General features: G+C 42.8%; 1 protein-coding gene and 1 non-coding gene across 8 annotated transcripts in view; one reads left to right on the top strand and one right to left on the bottom strand.

Moving 5' to 3' along the window:
- The window catches only part of SIL1 (SIL1 nucleotide exchange factor), a 288,423-nt gene that overhangs the window by 236,731 nt on the left and 34,841 nt on the right, over positions 1 to 16,851 (bottom strand). For 3 of the 7 annotated variants that reach the window (XM_072728456.1, XM_072728455.1, XM_026001355.2), the window contains exons 2-3: positions 15,602 to 15,744; positions 15,234 to 15,322 (exon numbers count right to left, since the gene is read on the bottom strand). The exons of 1 other annotated variant lie outside the window; for it this stretch is intronic. Coding sequence is in view for 3 of the 6 variants with exons in the window: in XM_072728453.1 (XP_072584554.1) it covers positions 15,602 to 15,684 (83 nt within the window). In the remaining 3 variants the exon portion in view is untranslated. The remainder of the gene's footprint in view (positions 1 to 15,233; positions 15,323 to 15,601; positions 15,745 to 16,851) is intronic. 3 more of the 7 variants (XM_072728453.1, XM_072728454.1, XM_026001353.2) reach the window with 1 other exon arrangement.
- LOC112922019 (U6 spliceosomal RNA) lies at positions 11,637 to 11,743 on the top strand. Its single transcript, XR_003235360.1, has one exon. It is a non-coding gene; the product is annotated as a U6 spliceosomal RNA (small nuclear RNA).

Here is a 16,851-nt window from a genome sequence, read left to right as displayed (position 1 = left end):
ATTTACAATAGCCAACATACAGAAGCAGCCCAAGTATTCATCTATAGATGAATAGAAAAAGAAGATGTGGTATATGTATACAATAGAATATTACTCGACCATAAAAAAAAGAATGAAAAAAAAAAAGAAAAGAATGAGATCTTGCCATTTGTAACAACATGGATGCCAGAGGAGAGGTGGCTGGGGGGGATAGGTGAAAACCATAAATGGGATTAAGAGTACACTTGTCATGATAAACACTTAGCAGCATACAGAATTGTTAAATCATTACGTTGGACACCTGAAACTAATGTAACACTGTATGTCAATTATACAAGAATTTTTTAAAAAGAATGCATGTATATAAAAGGTATATACTTGGCCTTATTCATTTGCTCATTCATTCAGTACACTTTTATTGATATTTTCCTGTGTGCCAGATACTATTCTAGGTAATGGAGATTCAGCAGTGAATAAACAGAAAAGATCCTGTTTAAGGACCTAATGTCCTAGTGGGAGATACAGATAGAATGCAAAGAAATAATATCATTTCAGGGAGTGAAACTCCTTTGTAATAAAAAAAAAAAATCAAAAAACAGAGCTCCTTGGAGAAATGGCTGATTCTAGGGCTGGGGCAGGAAATATATAATATAAGCCTGGAGCATCTTAAAGCATCAGAAAGAAAGGGCTCAAACAAAAACCCAGGGATGGAAGTTTATCAAAGGGAAGTAGCTAAGTGAAAGAGCTCCCAGTAACCAAACGTGAAAATTTTTGAGTAACAAAATAAGGTTGATTGAATTATAACCTGAAGTGTAAAATAAATAATTATGAGCTCATATTGATATAAATTAATAGACTAAATAAATAAATAGAGAAGAGACAAATCCCCTTTATAGGATTCCAAATAATACATAATCCACCTTCAAGGATTCCTTAAATGTGGGCTATATATAGTGACTTCATTCCAAAGAGTACAGTATGAAAGGAGGGCAGGGATGGTGGAAAGGTAACTTTATAGTGGAGAAACCTGGCAAACTTAAACTCAATCAGGTATCAGGGTTAACATCAGTAGTAATCAATCCTGTCAATTGATATGATATGGTGAGAATAGCACTTCTATAGTCTTCCTCCCAAAAACATGTAACCCTAATCTAATTATAGGAAAAACTCAGACAAATCCCAATTGAGGGACATTCTAAAAAATGCCTGGCCAGTAATCTTCAAAAGTGTCAAGGTCATCAAAAGCAAGGAAAGTCTGAGAAATTGTGTCATACTCAAGTGGAGCCTAAGGAGACATGACAAGTAAATGAAATGTGGCATCCTAAACAACAACAAAAAAGGACACTAGGCAAAAATGTGAGTCAAATATGGACTTTAGTTAATGATGGTACGTTAGAATTTGGCTTAACAGGTGTGACAAATGCACCATACTAAAGGAAGATACTGATAACGATGGGGCGGCAGGGAAATAGGGTGTGCAGCATATGGGAGTTCTGTAGTGGCTTTGCAACTTTTCTATAAATCTAAAAGTATCCCAAAATAAAAACTGACACTAAAAGTGTGAGTGTCGAGGAAGCCAAGTGGAGAAAGTATTTCAAAAGGAAGGGTGGGATCAACTAGGTCAACAGCTGCTGAGACACAGAATAAATGAGTACTGAAAACTGACACATGGATTTGGCAAATGACTTCAGGTTGTTTCTTATCCAAGGGAGGAGCCAAGAAAAGTGAGGAAAAAGGGGCGCCTGGCTGGCTCAGTTGGTAGAGCATGCAACTCTTGATGTCAGGGTTTTAAGTTCGAGCCCCACATTGGGTGTAGAGTACTTAAAAATTAGAAGAAAGAAAAGTGAGGAAGAAAAGAACTACCGTGTTGCTCTGGGGGATAAAAAGATTAAAAAAAAAAAAAAAAAGCCAGAATACAATCCTTAACCAGGCTGTCTGGGAATGGAGATGGGAGTGCTTCAAAAGAAAGATGAAAACCTTCAGACTGTCAACATCGAATACTTGTATCTCAGCCCAAATGGGACAATTACTAAATTTTCACACTGGAAAGATCAGCACTAAACACAAAAATCTCTGTGTCTTCCAGGGGACTACACCTAAACTTGCAAGTTAAGGGCTTGCTGGATAAGGGACTATCCTAGGATTTTACTTCTTTTTTCATCAAGTATTAATGGAGGCCCTACTATGTGCCAGGTAGTCCAGGCTCTATGGAAACAGCAGAGAACAAAACAGACCAAACTGCCTAGCCTTGGGATCTGTGTCCTCACACTTTGCTCTAATCTTCTGTGCCCAGAGGCTATAGGGCAGAGCTGCACCTTGATCTGTGCTTCACTCCATGAGCCCTGGTAGGACAAATAAAAGTCTCCCTTTCAGAATAGAGTCAAGAGATCAGCACCCTTGGCAGAGGGTGAATTTTCCCCAGAGCCAAAGCCAGGCTGAAAGCAGAGGCTCCACATCTGGAGTGCCATTAGTTTGGATGTCACTGCAATTATCACGTTGGCTGCAGACAAAGCCGAGTCACAATTGAAATCAGGATTTTAAATCACGACTTTCCAGAGTCTCATTAGGTAATTGATGCTGATCACATTGCTTAATGGGGACCCATAAAATGCTTGCTATTTATATTACAAAGGGCAGAGAAAAGGCTCAACTAACCAGATAATTGACAGATGATATTGAGGAACTAGGATGAAGGGGTGGGAAGAGACAGGGAAACCTGGTGAAGTTTCCATGCCTCTGGATTTTAGCTTCTTAGTAGGGATGATCGTTTGGCCGGATTCAGAAAAAACTGTGCCTTGGTCTTCACAAAGCCCAGAGCTGCTCTTCCCGGGAGCCAGGGACTGAGATAAGAATTGTGATTTAATAGGATTTTCTACGGCAGGCTAAATCGTTTGCTAAATGAGCATTTTCAATCATCCCTTTTCCTTCCACTAGGAGGGAATTAAGCTTACTTCTCCAGCCTGTCTCCCCACCTCCCATATCCTCATTCCCTCATCAGCTCTTAAAAAGAAGTATGGTCTGGTTGAGATACAGAAGGTACAGATTGTAGCAAGACACTTTGGGCTCAGCTAAGTTCACAGATGATGAGGCTATAAGAAACTTACAGCCCCACTCCCCACCCCACATGCTCCAAAGCACCTATGGAGACCCAGGCACAGCCTCCATGGCCCAGTCCCCTGAGAACTGAGGTCCCAGGGCAAGCTAAATTTCCCTAATACTCACCAAGAATGGGCTGTAGCACTTCTTACTGCAGAAAAGGGGGTAGGGATGAGATTAGTTTCTTTCCATTATTGAGATGTGGGATTTTTCAACGGGAATTTCAATTAAATCCCACAAATCAAGGCATATAAGGCATCCTCATAACTTCCAGTTATTTGGAAGAGATCTTAGGGAAAAGAAAAAAAATATTTGGGGAAGGAAGAAGCTGTACTATTTACCAACGTATGAACCGAAATTGTGTTAATGGAAGATGTGTCTGGTGAAGAATTCAGTGTTCCAGGATTCTGACTCTTGATTGGCCCCGGGGCCTCCCCACATGTGGATTCATTTCTGCTTATTCCATATGGATAATCACTCCTCTTCCTTAATTCTCTTCCTCCTCTTTCTCCTTCTCTCCCCTCCCCCCTTTCTTTCTCTCTTTGTCTTCTGTATGATTTTCCTGTCTCCTTTTGCATTGTAAATGATAGGTGGTATGGTATCCCAACTAGGAGTGAGGGCTTTCTCTCCAAATTGATCTTGATTCAACATAATCCCTATCAAAATCCCAGCTGGGTTCCTTGTAGAAATTTATAAGCCAATCCTAAAAATCACATAGAAATGCAAGGGACCCAGAACACCAATAGCAATCCTGAAAAAAGAGAACAAAGCTGGAAGACCACACTTTCTGAAGTGAAAACTTACACAAATCTATAATAAATAATCAAGATAGTGTGGTACTGGTGTAAGGAAAGACACATGGACCAATGGAATAGACTTGAATCTTAAAAAGTAAAGCCTCACTTTATAGTCATTTCATTTTATGTCAAGGCAATTTTATGGTGAAAGGGTAGTCTTTTCACAAATGATGCTGGGACAACTAGCTATTTACATGCAAAAGAATGAACTTGGATCCCTTTCCTCACACCATACATAAAATGCATCATAGACTTACACAGCTAAAACTATAAAACTCCCAGAAGAAATGAGGAGTAAATCTTTCTGACTCTGGGTTAGGGAAAGCCTTCTTAGGTATGACAACAAAAGCATAAGTGACAAGAAAAAAAAAAAAAAAAAGCTAAGCTGGACTTCATCAAAATTAAAAATTTTGTGTTTCAAAGGATTCCATCAAGAAAGTAGGGGGGGAAACACAGAATGGGAGAGAATATATATCTGAGAATTATATATCTGATAAGGAACTTGGATCTAGAATATATAAAGAACTCCACAGTTCAGTAACAAAAAGACAAATAATCTGGGCAGCCCCGGTGGCGCAGCGGTTTAGCGCCACCTGCAGCCCAGGGCGTGATCCTGGAGACCGTGGATCGAGTCCCATGTCAGGCTCTCTGCATGGAGCCTGCTTCTCCCTCTGCCTGTGTCTCTGCCTCTCATTCTCTCTGTGTCTCTCTGAATAAATAAATAAAATCTTAAAAAAATATAATAATCCAATTTTCAAATGGGCAAAGGATCTGAGTAGATATTCACTGAAGAAGATAGGCAAATAGCAGATAAAAAGGGATCCCTGGGGTGGCGCAGCGGTTTGGCGCCTGCCTTTGGCCCAGGGCGCGATCCTGGAGACCCGGGATCGAATCCCACGTCGCGCTCCCAGTGCACGGAGCCTGCTTATCCCTCTGCCTGTGTCTCTGCCTCTCTTTCTCTCTGTGTGTGACTATCTAAAAAAAAAAAAAAAAGCAGATAAAAAGATGTTCAAAATCATTAGTTATCAGAGAAATGAAAAACAGAACCACAATGAGATACTACTTTACACCACTAGTATGGCTATAATAAAAAAATATAACAACAAATGTTGGATGGATGTGGAGAAATTGGAACCCTGATGCACCTCTGGTGGGATCATAATATGCTACAGCTGCTTTGGAAAAGAGTCTGGCATGTCCTCAAAAGGTTGAACATAGAGTTACCATATGGTCTAGCAATTACACTCCTAGATATACCCAAGGGAACTGAAAACAGGTGTTCATACAAAAATTTGTACATGAGTGTTCATAGCAACATTATTCATAACAGCCATAAAGGGGAAGCAATCCAAATTTCCATCAGCTGATAAATGGATAATACGTGGTACTGCATGGTATTTCCATACAATATCCACACAATGGAACTGTTATTCCATTCCATTATGTTAATGGAATATTATTTGGCAGTGAAAAAATGAGAGACTGATAAATACTACAACATGGATGAAACTTAACATTATCCTAAGTGAAAGAAGTCAGTCACAAAGGCCACATATTGTATGATTCCACTTACAGGAAATTTCTAAAGTAAGCAAATCTAGAAAGACAGAAAGTAGACCAATGGTTGCCTAAGCCTGAAGATGTTGAAGAAATGGAAAGTGACTCCAAATGGGTATGGAGTTTCTTTTTGCAGTGATGAAAATGTTCTAGGATTGATTGTGGTTAATGGTTGCACGACTCTGTAAATAGACCAAAACCAATGAATTGTGTACTTTAAACGGGTGAATTGTATGTATGTATGTATGTAAATTACATCTTAATGAAGATATATACACACATATATCAGTATATATGAAGAGAAGCAACAGGAAACTCAAAAATTAAATACAAATTAAAAATTCTGAATGAGGGCAGCCCCAGTGGTTCAGCGGTTTAGCGCCGCCTTCAGCCCAGGGCATGATCCTAGGGACCGGGGATCGAGTCCCATGTCAGGCTCCCTGCATGGAGCCTGCTTCTCCCTCTGCCTGTGTCTCTGACTCTGTGTGTGTGTGTGTGTTTCTCATGAATAAATAAATAAAATCTTTTTTAAAAAATTCTGTATGAAATTGTTACAACTAAGAGGTCTCATTTTTGTAATTTATTTTCTTTTAAAGATTGTATCTATTTATTTGAGAGAAAGAGAGCATGAGCAGGGGGACAGGCAGAGGGAGAGAGAAAAGAAGACTCCCTACTGAGTGTGGAGCCTGACCAGGGGTTTGATCCAGGACCCTGAGATCCTGACCTGAGCCAAAGTCAGACACTTAAATGATTGAGACACCCAGGCATTCCTTCATTTTTGTATTAAAAAAAAAAAAATAAGGGTGCTTGGGTGACTCAGGGGTTGAGCATTTGCTTTCAGCTCAGGTCCTGATCCCAGGGGTCCTGGGATCGAGCCCTGCATCAGGCTTCCCACAGAGAGCCTGCTTCTCTCTCTGCCAATTTCTCTGCGTCTCTCTGTGTGTCTCTCATGAATAAGTAAAGACAACCTTTTAAAAAAATAATAAAAAATAATAAAAATTCTCAAACAAATCTGAGAGCTTTGCTGGCAAATTTCAGTTCTGGTACCTGTTGACTCTGTGATCTTGGACTAGTTACTCAATTTTCTCATCTATAAAAGTTTTCTCATCTACTGCAGATCAATGTGACAAATAAATTAACATGTAAAAATACCTGCCACGTAGTAAGTGCTCATTAAATGGGAAACATGAAGAGTCAGGAATAACAATAACTAGAGAGCGAGAGGAGAAAAAATAGTATTTGTAGGCCAAGGCCACATCCATACATTTATGTCTAACCTTTAGCTGGGCTCTATGGACATAAAGAAGACTCTGAGGAGCCAGAAGCCTAAGGGATCAGGCATTCCTGAAGAAAAATAATCCCAATGAAATGACCCAGTTGCTATGATGCAATTAGAGACAGATTGCTCAGGGTCAGAGGCAAAGGCTTTTAAGGGGAGGAGACTTTAAGAGTTGGCCAGGTGGGAAAGGGATGAGTAGACCCGTGTCCCCTTCACCACTGTAGGTTAGCAAAAGGATATGAAGTACCCCACTGTGGGGAAACTGAAGAGAGCCAACCCAGCACAGACAGAAGCAGATGTCAAAAGAGCAGTTATGGATCGATTATTGGCAGCCAGGATGGGCACAGTGAAGCTGGCACAGGAGATGGAGGCTAGGGCCTGCCTCCTCAGCCTTCCAATAGGTATGGGCTCCTCCTCTCTCCCCTTGTACCTAGCTCCTCTCTACCCCTAAGCCTCGGAGATCTTATCCTTTTCCCTCCCATCAGCCCTCTTTTGGGGAACAGACCGATGATCTGTGGGCAGAGCGTGACACCTCCATCAGGCCTCCCTCTGGTGATTCATTCCCAAGACTGGGGGTGGCAGGAAGTGCCAGAGCCCCAGAGTTGCAGCCCCATCCAGATTCTGGCAGCTTAGAAACATCCTATCTTTTTCCCTCCTCCCCCCACCCCCGCCACCTCCCCCACTTCCAGCTTTGACTCTTGACATTTCTGCATAAGAAACACCCACCTCCCCCAAAATTCTTCTTGCCTTTCTATGGTCTTTTAGGGTCCCTCAACTCCAGCCCCCTTGGGGCTGCTGGGTTCTCAAGATAAACAGGCACAACCCAGACTTAGGGACCTTTTCCTGGGGTAGGTAGCCAGGCAAGGTTTGTATCCCCATGGCCAGGCCTTCGAGGAACAGGGCCAATGATGTAGAAAGCATTCTCAGCAACACTTGAAACAACAACGAAATTATTTTACTACATGCTAAGTGCTTCACAAGCTTTGTTTCATTTATTCCTCACAATGACTAGATGAAAAGATGCTATTATCACTGCTATTTGGCAAATGAGAAAAGTAAGAGAGAAATAATTTGGAAAGCAGCAGAATGGGAGTTTAACCCAAGACTCATATATTGGGATCTGAACCATTAGGCTCTTCTGCCTGCCTGTTTTGGGATAGAAGACAGTGTAGGTCTTTCTGGACACAGCCTTCAGGGCATCTAGGGCAGCACATGCATCCCTGAGGCTCTCCGTACAGCTGCCCTGAGGTCTGCTGGGGCTGAAGGCTTTGACCCTAGCTTCCCTCCTAGCTCTACCCATGGTTCTTCAACCCACCCCACTCTTTACTCCTGAGTGGTGAGAATGTGGTGGGCCATTCAGGATTCTCATCCCTCTTGAGAGCTTAACTTCCTATTAAACTCCTAGGACAAACATCAATGTGATCCTGGGGTGCCCAGGGGGTACCTAGAAAGAGGGAAAAGAAGGAGCATTGCTTATAGGTTCAGGAGGCAGAAGGAGATTACAGACACCCAAGCGTGGGGTCAGCCTAGGCTTGCAGACACAGCAGGCATCTGTCACACAGAAGAGGCACAGAGATGGCCCACATGACAATGGAAATAATAATACCCTTGAATTATGTAGCACTTTAAAATTTCTCAGGCACTTTACAAACATTTGATCCTCCAGATGACCTCCTAGGTCCCAAGGAGGAAGAAAGCATCTTTTACAAGCTGTAATCACCTGTCAAGCTTTCCCCTAGAGGGGAAAGGCAGAAAACAGGCAAGGCAGTGAGGGAGTTAACCAAACCTAAGCTCCAGTGGGTAATTGATAGTTTTTATGGTGTCTTTATCCTCAGACTCCTCAGATATCATATTTCCACTGGATTACCACATTTACATAACAGTGCAGGGTGAGAGACCCTGATAAATCTTCTCTGCATGGGGATGAATACAGTGGAAATGTACTTTGTTGACAGCAATTTGTTTTACTACACTACTGCCCTTCAATTTAGGGAGGAAAGAGCAAGGCTATTGCCTTATGAAGGGAGGGTGGAAAGGAGAGAAAGGAGAAAGGGACGGATGAATGAGAGAGGAAGACATAGGGAGAAAGGGAGAGTTTTAGGCAGAGTGGAAGAAGGAAGGACAGAAGAAAGGATGAGAGGGAGGGAGAATGGATGGATAACAGCAAGGAGAACTCACTCTATGCCAGGCACTGTGCTAAGCGCTTCCATGGATTAATTCTGCTAATCTTCATAGCAACCCAGTGAGGACAGTCCTGTTAGTGTTGCCATTGCACAGACAACACCCCATTCTGTTACACCCATTTTACTTTCTTCATAGCGTTTGCCATTATCTACAACGGGCTTATTAACTCGCTTGCATGCTTATTGCCTTGTTCACAGCTATCGCCCAGCACTTTGAGCAGTTTCTGACCTGAAGCAGGTTCTTAGTAAGAATACTTGTAGAAGGCACGATGGGGTGAGAAGCTCCTGGGGAGTGAGCCCCAGCCCACCTCCCACGCAGTGATGTGATGGGGAGGGTGGACGGAGGTGGGGGGGCAGGTGCTGGAGGTGCTCACTGGCTCTCCACCAACAGAGGGAAATGTTACCAGCTGGTGTGTGTCTAGTGAGGAAGAAACCCATTATCTCCTCCATCCTTTTCAGCTGTTTTCTTTTTTTTATTTTTCACTTATTTTTAAAATTTTTTATTTATTCATAATAGAGAGAGAGGGGCAGAGACACAGCCAGAGGGAGAAGCAGGCTCCATGCCGGGAGTCCGACGTGGGACTCAATCCCAGGGCTCCAGGATCGCGCCCTGAGCGCCAAACCGCTGAGCCACCTCGGGATCCCCTATTTTTCACTTTCATCAGATCTTGCACCCTTCCTGTCCCACAGATCAGTTCAGCATCTACTAATTCTATCCTCAAGTTCTGCTTCACTCTCATTCTTGTTCTTTTTTGCTTCCTTGCTTGCTGCTCTTTACCATGCCTCTCTTGAGAGAGAGCTCATCCAACGAAATTGCAATTGGTGATTTCAGAGGCCAACTTCCATTGCTGAAAGTCCAGTCTTGTACCAAAACCTTTCCCCTGCAGAGGGCATTTTTCTCCCCCTATAAAATAGAGGGTTTTTTATGGGTTTTTTGAACCAGCGCTGGTGGGCCTATGAGGGAGGAGGTCTCAGAACCATAGCACTGACCTTCCCACATCCTTATCTAGAGAAGCCTTGCCAAAGCCTTGAGACCACAGGAATCCAATACCCAACAGAGAGCTATTTCCTCTCCCACGGTATGTGCTATTTAATGTAACTTGCAGTAAATATAAATCAGAGGATAATAAGCCTTGCTTTACCTCTCTCAGGATTTTGAAAACTCCTCAATCCATTGAATAGCAGCATCTTCTGAAGGTATAAATGGCAAGACTGTGGGGGTAAGTGTAGGAAGACTATGCTTCCCAAGGGCTGGCAGTGTATCAGAGTGGCTGGAATGTGGGCCTTGAGATTCAGACAGCTTTGAGTTTGGAGTCTGGCTTCTGTATGAATAGAGTATTGGTGGCAAGGGTGGAAGTTGAGTGTCAAATGAGTCCTTTGGTACTTTCCCCGAATCAGGCATTCCTCCTAGGCCCACCAGAGTTTCCTGTCCCAAATCAGTTGTAGCACTTGGCCAGTTGAGTTGGGATTATTTCTTGCAGCAATGTCCACCTCACCAGATTCTGAGCTCCTCAAAGTCAAGAACTCAGTTTTTCCTTTATATCCCTAGGGCCAAGCCACATGTTGGACATAAAAGAACCTAAGCTCCAGTGGGTAATTCAGTTACTTCCAGACAGTGGAAGGTACTCATTTTCTTCCTCAAGGGACTGCTATTCCTTGAGACTTTGATATGCTTAGCACCTACTGTATGCCAGGCCCCCCAGCTATGTTATCTTCTCTAATCCTTGTAATGGGCCTTGAATTAGGGATTGATGCAATAAACATATCTCTCTCCTGTTTTATGGGAAGAGCCTCTTTCTGGAAGAACACAGTTCTTTCTCATCTGATACCCAACTTCTGCTCTTCCTATCTACAGTGTATGCACACAGCAACCAGAATGATCCTTTTAGAATCATGTCACTGTTCTGCTCAGAACCCTTCAATGGCTTCCCATTTCACTCAGCATAAAATCCAAATCCTTACTATGACCCGCAAAGCCCTACATTACCTACCTAACCCCCAGCCCTCAAACTTAATGACCTCATGCCCCACCACTCTTCCCCTTGCTGTCTCTAGTAAGCCACATGGGCTTCTTGACATACTCCTTAAACACTGCTGTGCACATTGCTGCCTCAGGCCCTTTCTGGCTGTCCCTTGTGTCTAGAAAGCTTTCTCTTAATCTCTCTGTGGCTCGTTCCCTTGCTTAATATGTTTTGTTCAAATGTCACTGTATCAAGGAGGCCTTCCTTGACTCCCCTGTGGTGATTTTGAAATATGCCCACAAGGGATCCCTGGGTGGCGCAGCGGTTTAGCGCCTGCCTTTGACCCAGGGCGCGATCCTGGAGACCTGGGATCAAATCCCACATCAGGCTCCCGGTGCATGGAGCCTGCTTCTCTCTCTGCCTGTGTCTCTGCCTCTCTCTCTGTGACTATCATAGATAAATAAAAATTAAAAAAAAAAAAAACACATTCTAAAAAAAAAAAAAAAAAAAAAAGAAATATGCCCACAAAATCTCTGATACTCCTCCTTTCAAGAGGTAGAACCCAATCCCCCCACCCTCTTGAACGTTGGGTTGACTTAGTGTCTACTTCCTAAATAAAAGAATACAGTCAAAGTAACAGTGTTTGACTTCAAAGACAAGGTCATAAAAGGCTTTATGGTTGCCTTAATCTGGCAATGAGAAAACATCAGGCAAACGCAAATTAAGGGACATTCTACATAATATCTGATCAGTATTCTTCAAAATTGTCAAGACTATAAAAACAGTGCTTGCTTTGGCAGCACATATACTAAAGTTGGAATGATACAGAGAAGATTAGCATGGCCTTTGTGCAAGAAGGACATGCACATTCATGAAGGGTTCCATGTTTTTACCATCAGTGAAATGCAAATCAAAACTACAATAAAATAGGGCATCCCTGATGGCTCAGTGGTTTAGCGCTGCCTTCAGCACAGGGCGTGATCCTGGAGACCCGAGATCGAGTCCCACGTCAGGCTCCCTGCTTGGAGCCTGCTTCTCCCTCCACCTGTGTCTCTGCCTCTCTCTCTGTGCCTCTCATAAATAAATAAAGTCTTTAAAAATAAAAAAAACCTACAATAAAATACACCTTACACCTATCAAAATGGCTAAAATCAACAACACAAGAAACAACAGGTGTTGGCAAGGATATGGAGAAAGGGGAACTCCCTTTCACTGTTGGTGGGAATGCAAATTGGTGCAGCTACTCTAGAAAACAAGATGGAGGTTCCTCAAAAAGTTAAAAACAGAATTATCCTAGGATCCAGCAATCTAATGACTGAGTATTTACCCAAAGAAAACAAAAACACCAGTTCAAAGGGATGTATATACCCCTATAGCAACATTATTTATAATAGCTAAATTATGGAAGCAGCCCAAGTGTCCATCAATTGATAAAGAGATAAACAAGATGTGGTGTAGGGACACCTGGGTGGCCCAGGGATTGAGTGTCTGCCTTTGGCTCAGGTCATGATCCCAAGGTCCTGGGATCGAGTCCCAAATCCAGCTCCCAGTGGGGAGAGCCTGCTTCTCCCTCTGCCTATGTCTCTGCCTCTCTCTGTGTGTCTTTCATGAATAAATAAATAAAATCTTTTAAAAATATATGTATCACATTATATACATGATGGAATATTACTCAGCCATAATAAAGAATGAAATCTTGCCATTTGCAACAAGGATGGAGCTAAAGAGTACAATGCTAAGTGAAATAAGTCCATCAAAAAGAAATATCATATGATTTCATTCATATGTGGAATTTAAGGATCAAAACAAACAAGCAATGGGGGAAAAAAAGAGACACACAAACAAACAAAAAAAACAGACTCTCAATTCTAGAGAACCAATTGATGGTTACCAGAGGAGAGGTGAGTGGGAGGATGGGTGGGGGGATGAGTGAAATAGGCCATGGGGGATTAAGGAGCATACCTGTGATGAGCACTGGGGGATGTAGTATGGAATTGCTGAATCACTGTATTGTATACCTGAGACTAAGCATACATTGTATGTTAACTAACTGGAATTAAAATAAAAACTTTAAAAAAAAGATTATGAAAGAGTAGAAAATTATTGTTGATCACAGGAGACTAAAAGAAACATGATGACTAAACCACAATGTGATCTCCTGGACTGTATCCTGGAACAGAAAAGTCATTAATGGAAAAACTGGTGAAATCCGAATAGTGAAATCTGAATAAAGTCTGTAGTTTATTTAATAGTAATGTACCAACCTTAAATCTCTTGACTTTGAGAAATGTACCAGGATTATATAAGATATTAATGTCAGAGGAAGCTGAGTGCAGTATGTAAAAGAACTCTCTGTACTATCTTTGTAACTTGTCTATAAATCTAAAATTATTCCTAAATAAAAAGTTTTTTTTAAAAAAGGCATTGTGTCTTCCTCCTTGCTTTCTTTCTTAGATCATGCTCATGCTGCCATGTCATGAAGATACTCAAACAGCCCTATGGGGAGGGCCACCCATATGTGAGCGACTGAGATGTCCACCCAACAGCCATGTAAGTGAACCATCCAAGAAGAGAATCCTCCAGGCCCAGTCAAGGTTTCAGGCAACTGCAGTCCTGTCTGACATTTTGACCACAGCATCAAGAAAGACCATGAGTGAGCAGCCCGGGTGGCTCAGCGGTTTAGCACTGCCTTCCGCCCGGGGTGTGATCCTGAAAACCCGGAATCGAGTCCCATGTCGGGCTCCCTGCATGGGGCCTGCTTCTCCCTCTGCCTGTGTCTCTGCCTCTCTCTCTGTCTCTCTCTCTCTCTGTCTCTCATGAATAAATAAATAAAATCTTAAAAAAAAAAAAAAAAGACCATGAGTGGGACACCTGGGTGGCTCATTGGTTAAGTATCTGCTTTCGGCTCAGGGTATTACCCTGGGGTCCTGGGATCGAGTTCCGCATCGGGCTCCCCATAGGGAGCCTGTTTCTCTCTCTGCCAATGTCTCTCATGAATAAATAAAATCTAAAAAAAATTGTTTTTTAAATGAAAGATCCTGAGCCAGAATGGCCCAGTTAAGCCACTTCTGAATTCTTGACCCTCAGAAAATCTGAGATGATAATTTATTGCTGTTATAGGCCTCTGAGTTTTAGAGTAATTTGTTATGCAGCAACAGGGAACTGATACATCTAGAGAGCATACATTTCAATAGGTAACTCTCCAAAACAGCCTCCTTCTAGGCACACTCACCGCCCCCCCTTTTTCAACCTCAATTTTCTTCATAGCACCTATTAGGTAACACCACATGACACGTTTGTTTATTTAACTTCTGTCTCCACCCTAGAATGTGAGCTGCATGCAAGGGGAAACTATTCAGTTTATGTCCCTCGCACCTTGAACTGTGCCAGACCCATAGGAAATGTTTGATAAGGGATAGTTGTAATTATTATTTTTTGGTAACAGAGAGTTAGGTAAAAAAAAAAAAAAAAATCCCTTCTCTATCCTCACCCAGAAAAATACAAAACAAAACAAAACTCAGCCCCTGGAGGATGGAGGCCAAAGTAGTTGAGGTTGAGGCAACATAGAACTGGGAAATATAAGCAGAGATGAGTCGGAAACTCTGAGATCTGATGGAGTTCTTCATTCACTGGGAGACCTCACACAAGTTTCCTCCCCCCTATGGGTCTCTGTTTCCTAAAATATAAAATGCAAGACTGGGATGACCTGCAAGATCACCAAGATCATATATATATGTATGGTGTTTTTAAAATTCTTGGGGCGGTGGTGGGGGCAGAGAGAGATAGGAAGGGATATATATATATATATATATATATCCCTTCCTATCTATCTATCTATATATATATATATATATATATATGATATATTTATCATATATAGATCATATATATAGATCCAGCTCTAGTAGTCAGTGACTCTAACGGGGGCCTGGGAGGAGGTGCAGGAGCTCAACTGGGAGATGGAGGCAAGGAGGACGAGCGAAGAATATACTCTATCCTCATGCGAACCAGGCAGAATCTGCCCACCTTCATGCTGTGCTCACCTCTTAGAAACCCTTGTCCACCTGATAATCTATTCCTTTGCCAAGACCCAGCTCCCTGCCTCTGCGAAGCCCACAGGCTCCCATAACCCTCTGCACAAGTCTTCATAATGCATTTCCCACACTGAATTATAACTGGACCTTTGGGGACGCCTCGGGGGCTCAGCGGTTTAGGGCCACCTTCAGCCCAGGGCGTAATCCCGGAGTCCCGGGATCGAGTCCCACATTGGGCTCCCTGCGCGGAGCCTGCTTCTGCCTCTGCCTGTGTCTCTGCCTCAATCTCTCTCTCTCTGTGTCTCACGAATAAATAAATAAAATCTTAAAAAAAAAAAAAACTGGACCTTTGTATCCTGGGGTCTTAGTTCCTAAAAGGAGTTAGTCTCAGGTCAACATTCTCAGGCTTGCAATTCCCTCCGAGGGAATTTAGGCCCTAAAGGAAGAAAAGAAAGAGAAAACAGAGGAGGCGGTCGAAGATCAGGCATATGCTGGGACACCCTTAAACCTCTGCCCTTTCTCTCCTCTCCCCCAGTCTTGGCCTCACCACCAAGAGAAGCATGCACATCAGCCTGCGTGGCCCTCTGCCTCACCTAGGTACTAAGTCAAACGCTATTTATTTGTGCTTTATGAGCTTTCCCCTGCTCCTCCCTCCCTTGGTCCTCCACTCCTTTCCCACAATATATATACCCACAATATATATTCCCTTACCAACCTTTGTTCCAGGTAGCTGACAGGTTCCTGATATGTGGTATGAAGATAGGTTTGAGGGGCATTTTTTTCTCCACAACAGCTCATGGGAAGGCTTGAAGAACTTGCTCTGTTTTGGGAATCACAGGTGGTAGGATCACATTTAGTCTGTAAAGGGAGGTTGGGAGCATCAGGAAATGTAGCAGGACAGGTAGGCAGGAATCAACTTTGGTGGAGGATTTTGTCCCATGGGCCATGTAAACCCCTAAAAAATTCTGCACAGATTGGAACTCACTTGTCTTCCACTCAGCCCTCCCTACCTATATCCCTTCCTATCTCTCTCTGCCCCCACCACCGCCCCAAGAATTTTAAAAACACCAAGGATTTATTGAGAAGCTTCACTGTGTAAGTTTACTGTTCAGATTACTTCATTTCCACCTTTCAGCACTGATGAGGTAGGTGTTACTGTCCTCATGTCAGGTAAGGAAGTGATTTGCCCTCTTGGAAACCAAGGAAGAAACAGAGCCCAATTTCTTAACCGTTACACTAATTGGTCCCTGCTCTCTACCTTTTTGCAACTCTCTTCTTTGGGGGAAAGGTCTTCTTTGGGGCAGATGTCTGTAAGGAAGTCTTCGAGGTCAGGAGGTAGAAGTGGGAAGAGTGAGTGAAGAATATATTCTAGAATTGGGATTTTCAAGTTCTGATGAGACCCATCTCACTCAGCCTTGCTCCTCTCTCTGCTTGGCAGGAAGTGTTTCCCATTCTGCCCACTCCCTGTCTTGATCAACTTGCTTATTCCAGTTCCCACAACCCCCTTTACCTCCTTATATATTGTTTGCCCTTGTCTTTCAGGATCTAGGTGATACATTTGTTTTGAAAATGCCTGGATGGATCAGGACCCTCTGGAACACCTGCAGATAATTTGAGTGTCTGGAGAGAAAGGCTCTACAGACCCATCTTGTCCTCCCCAACTCTAAAGAAGAATCTGGCCTGACCCTGGGCCTTAAAAGCTCTTCAGGAATGGCTAGCTCCTCTCTACTTAATCTCCCACGACCTAGCCCTGTGCCCTCTCACAGGCTACAAATATATAAATAACCACATGTGCTTCCCCAAACACGCCAAATTCTTAAAATATTTACATGTGCATTTTTTCTCTCTGGGATGCCAGCATCCCTTCTACCCCAAGTTTTTCTTCAGGAACATTCCCAATTATCCTCAGGCTTGGCTCAAACATCATCTCCAGCCCCAAGGATGTCATTATCACTCAAGCTATCA

The sequence above is a fragment of the Vulpes vulpes genome, chromosome 12, assembly GCF_048418805.1.
Source record: "Vulpes vulpes isolate BD-2025 chromosome 12, VulVul3, whole genome shotgun sequence".
NCBI lineage: Eukaryota > Metazoa > Chordata > Mammalia > Carnivora > Canidae > Vulpes > Vulpes vulpes.
This window is presented reverse-complemented; position numbering and strand designations above follow the sequence as displayed.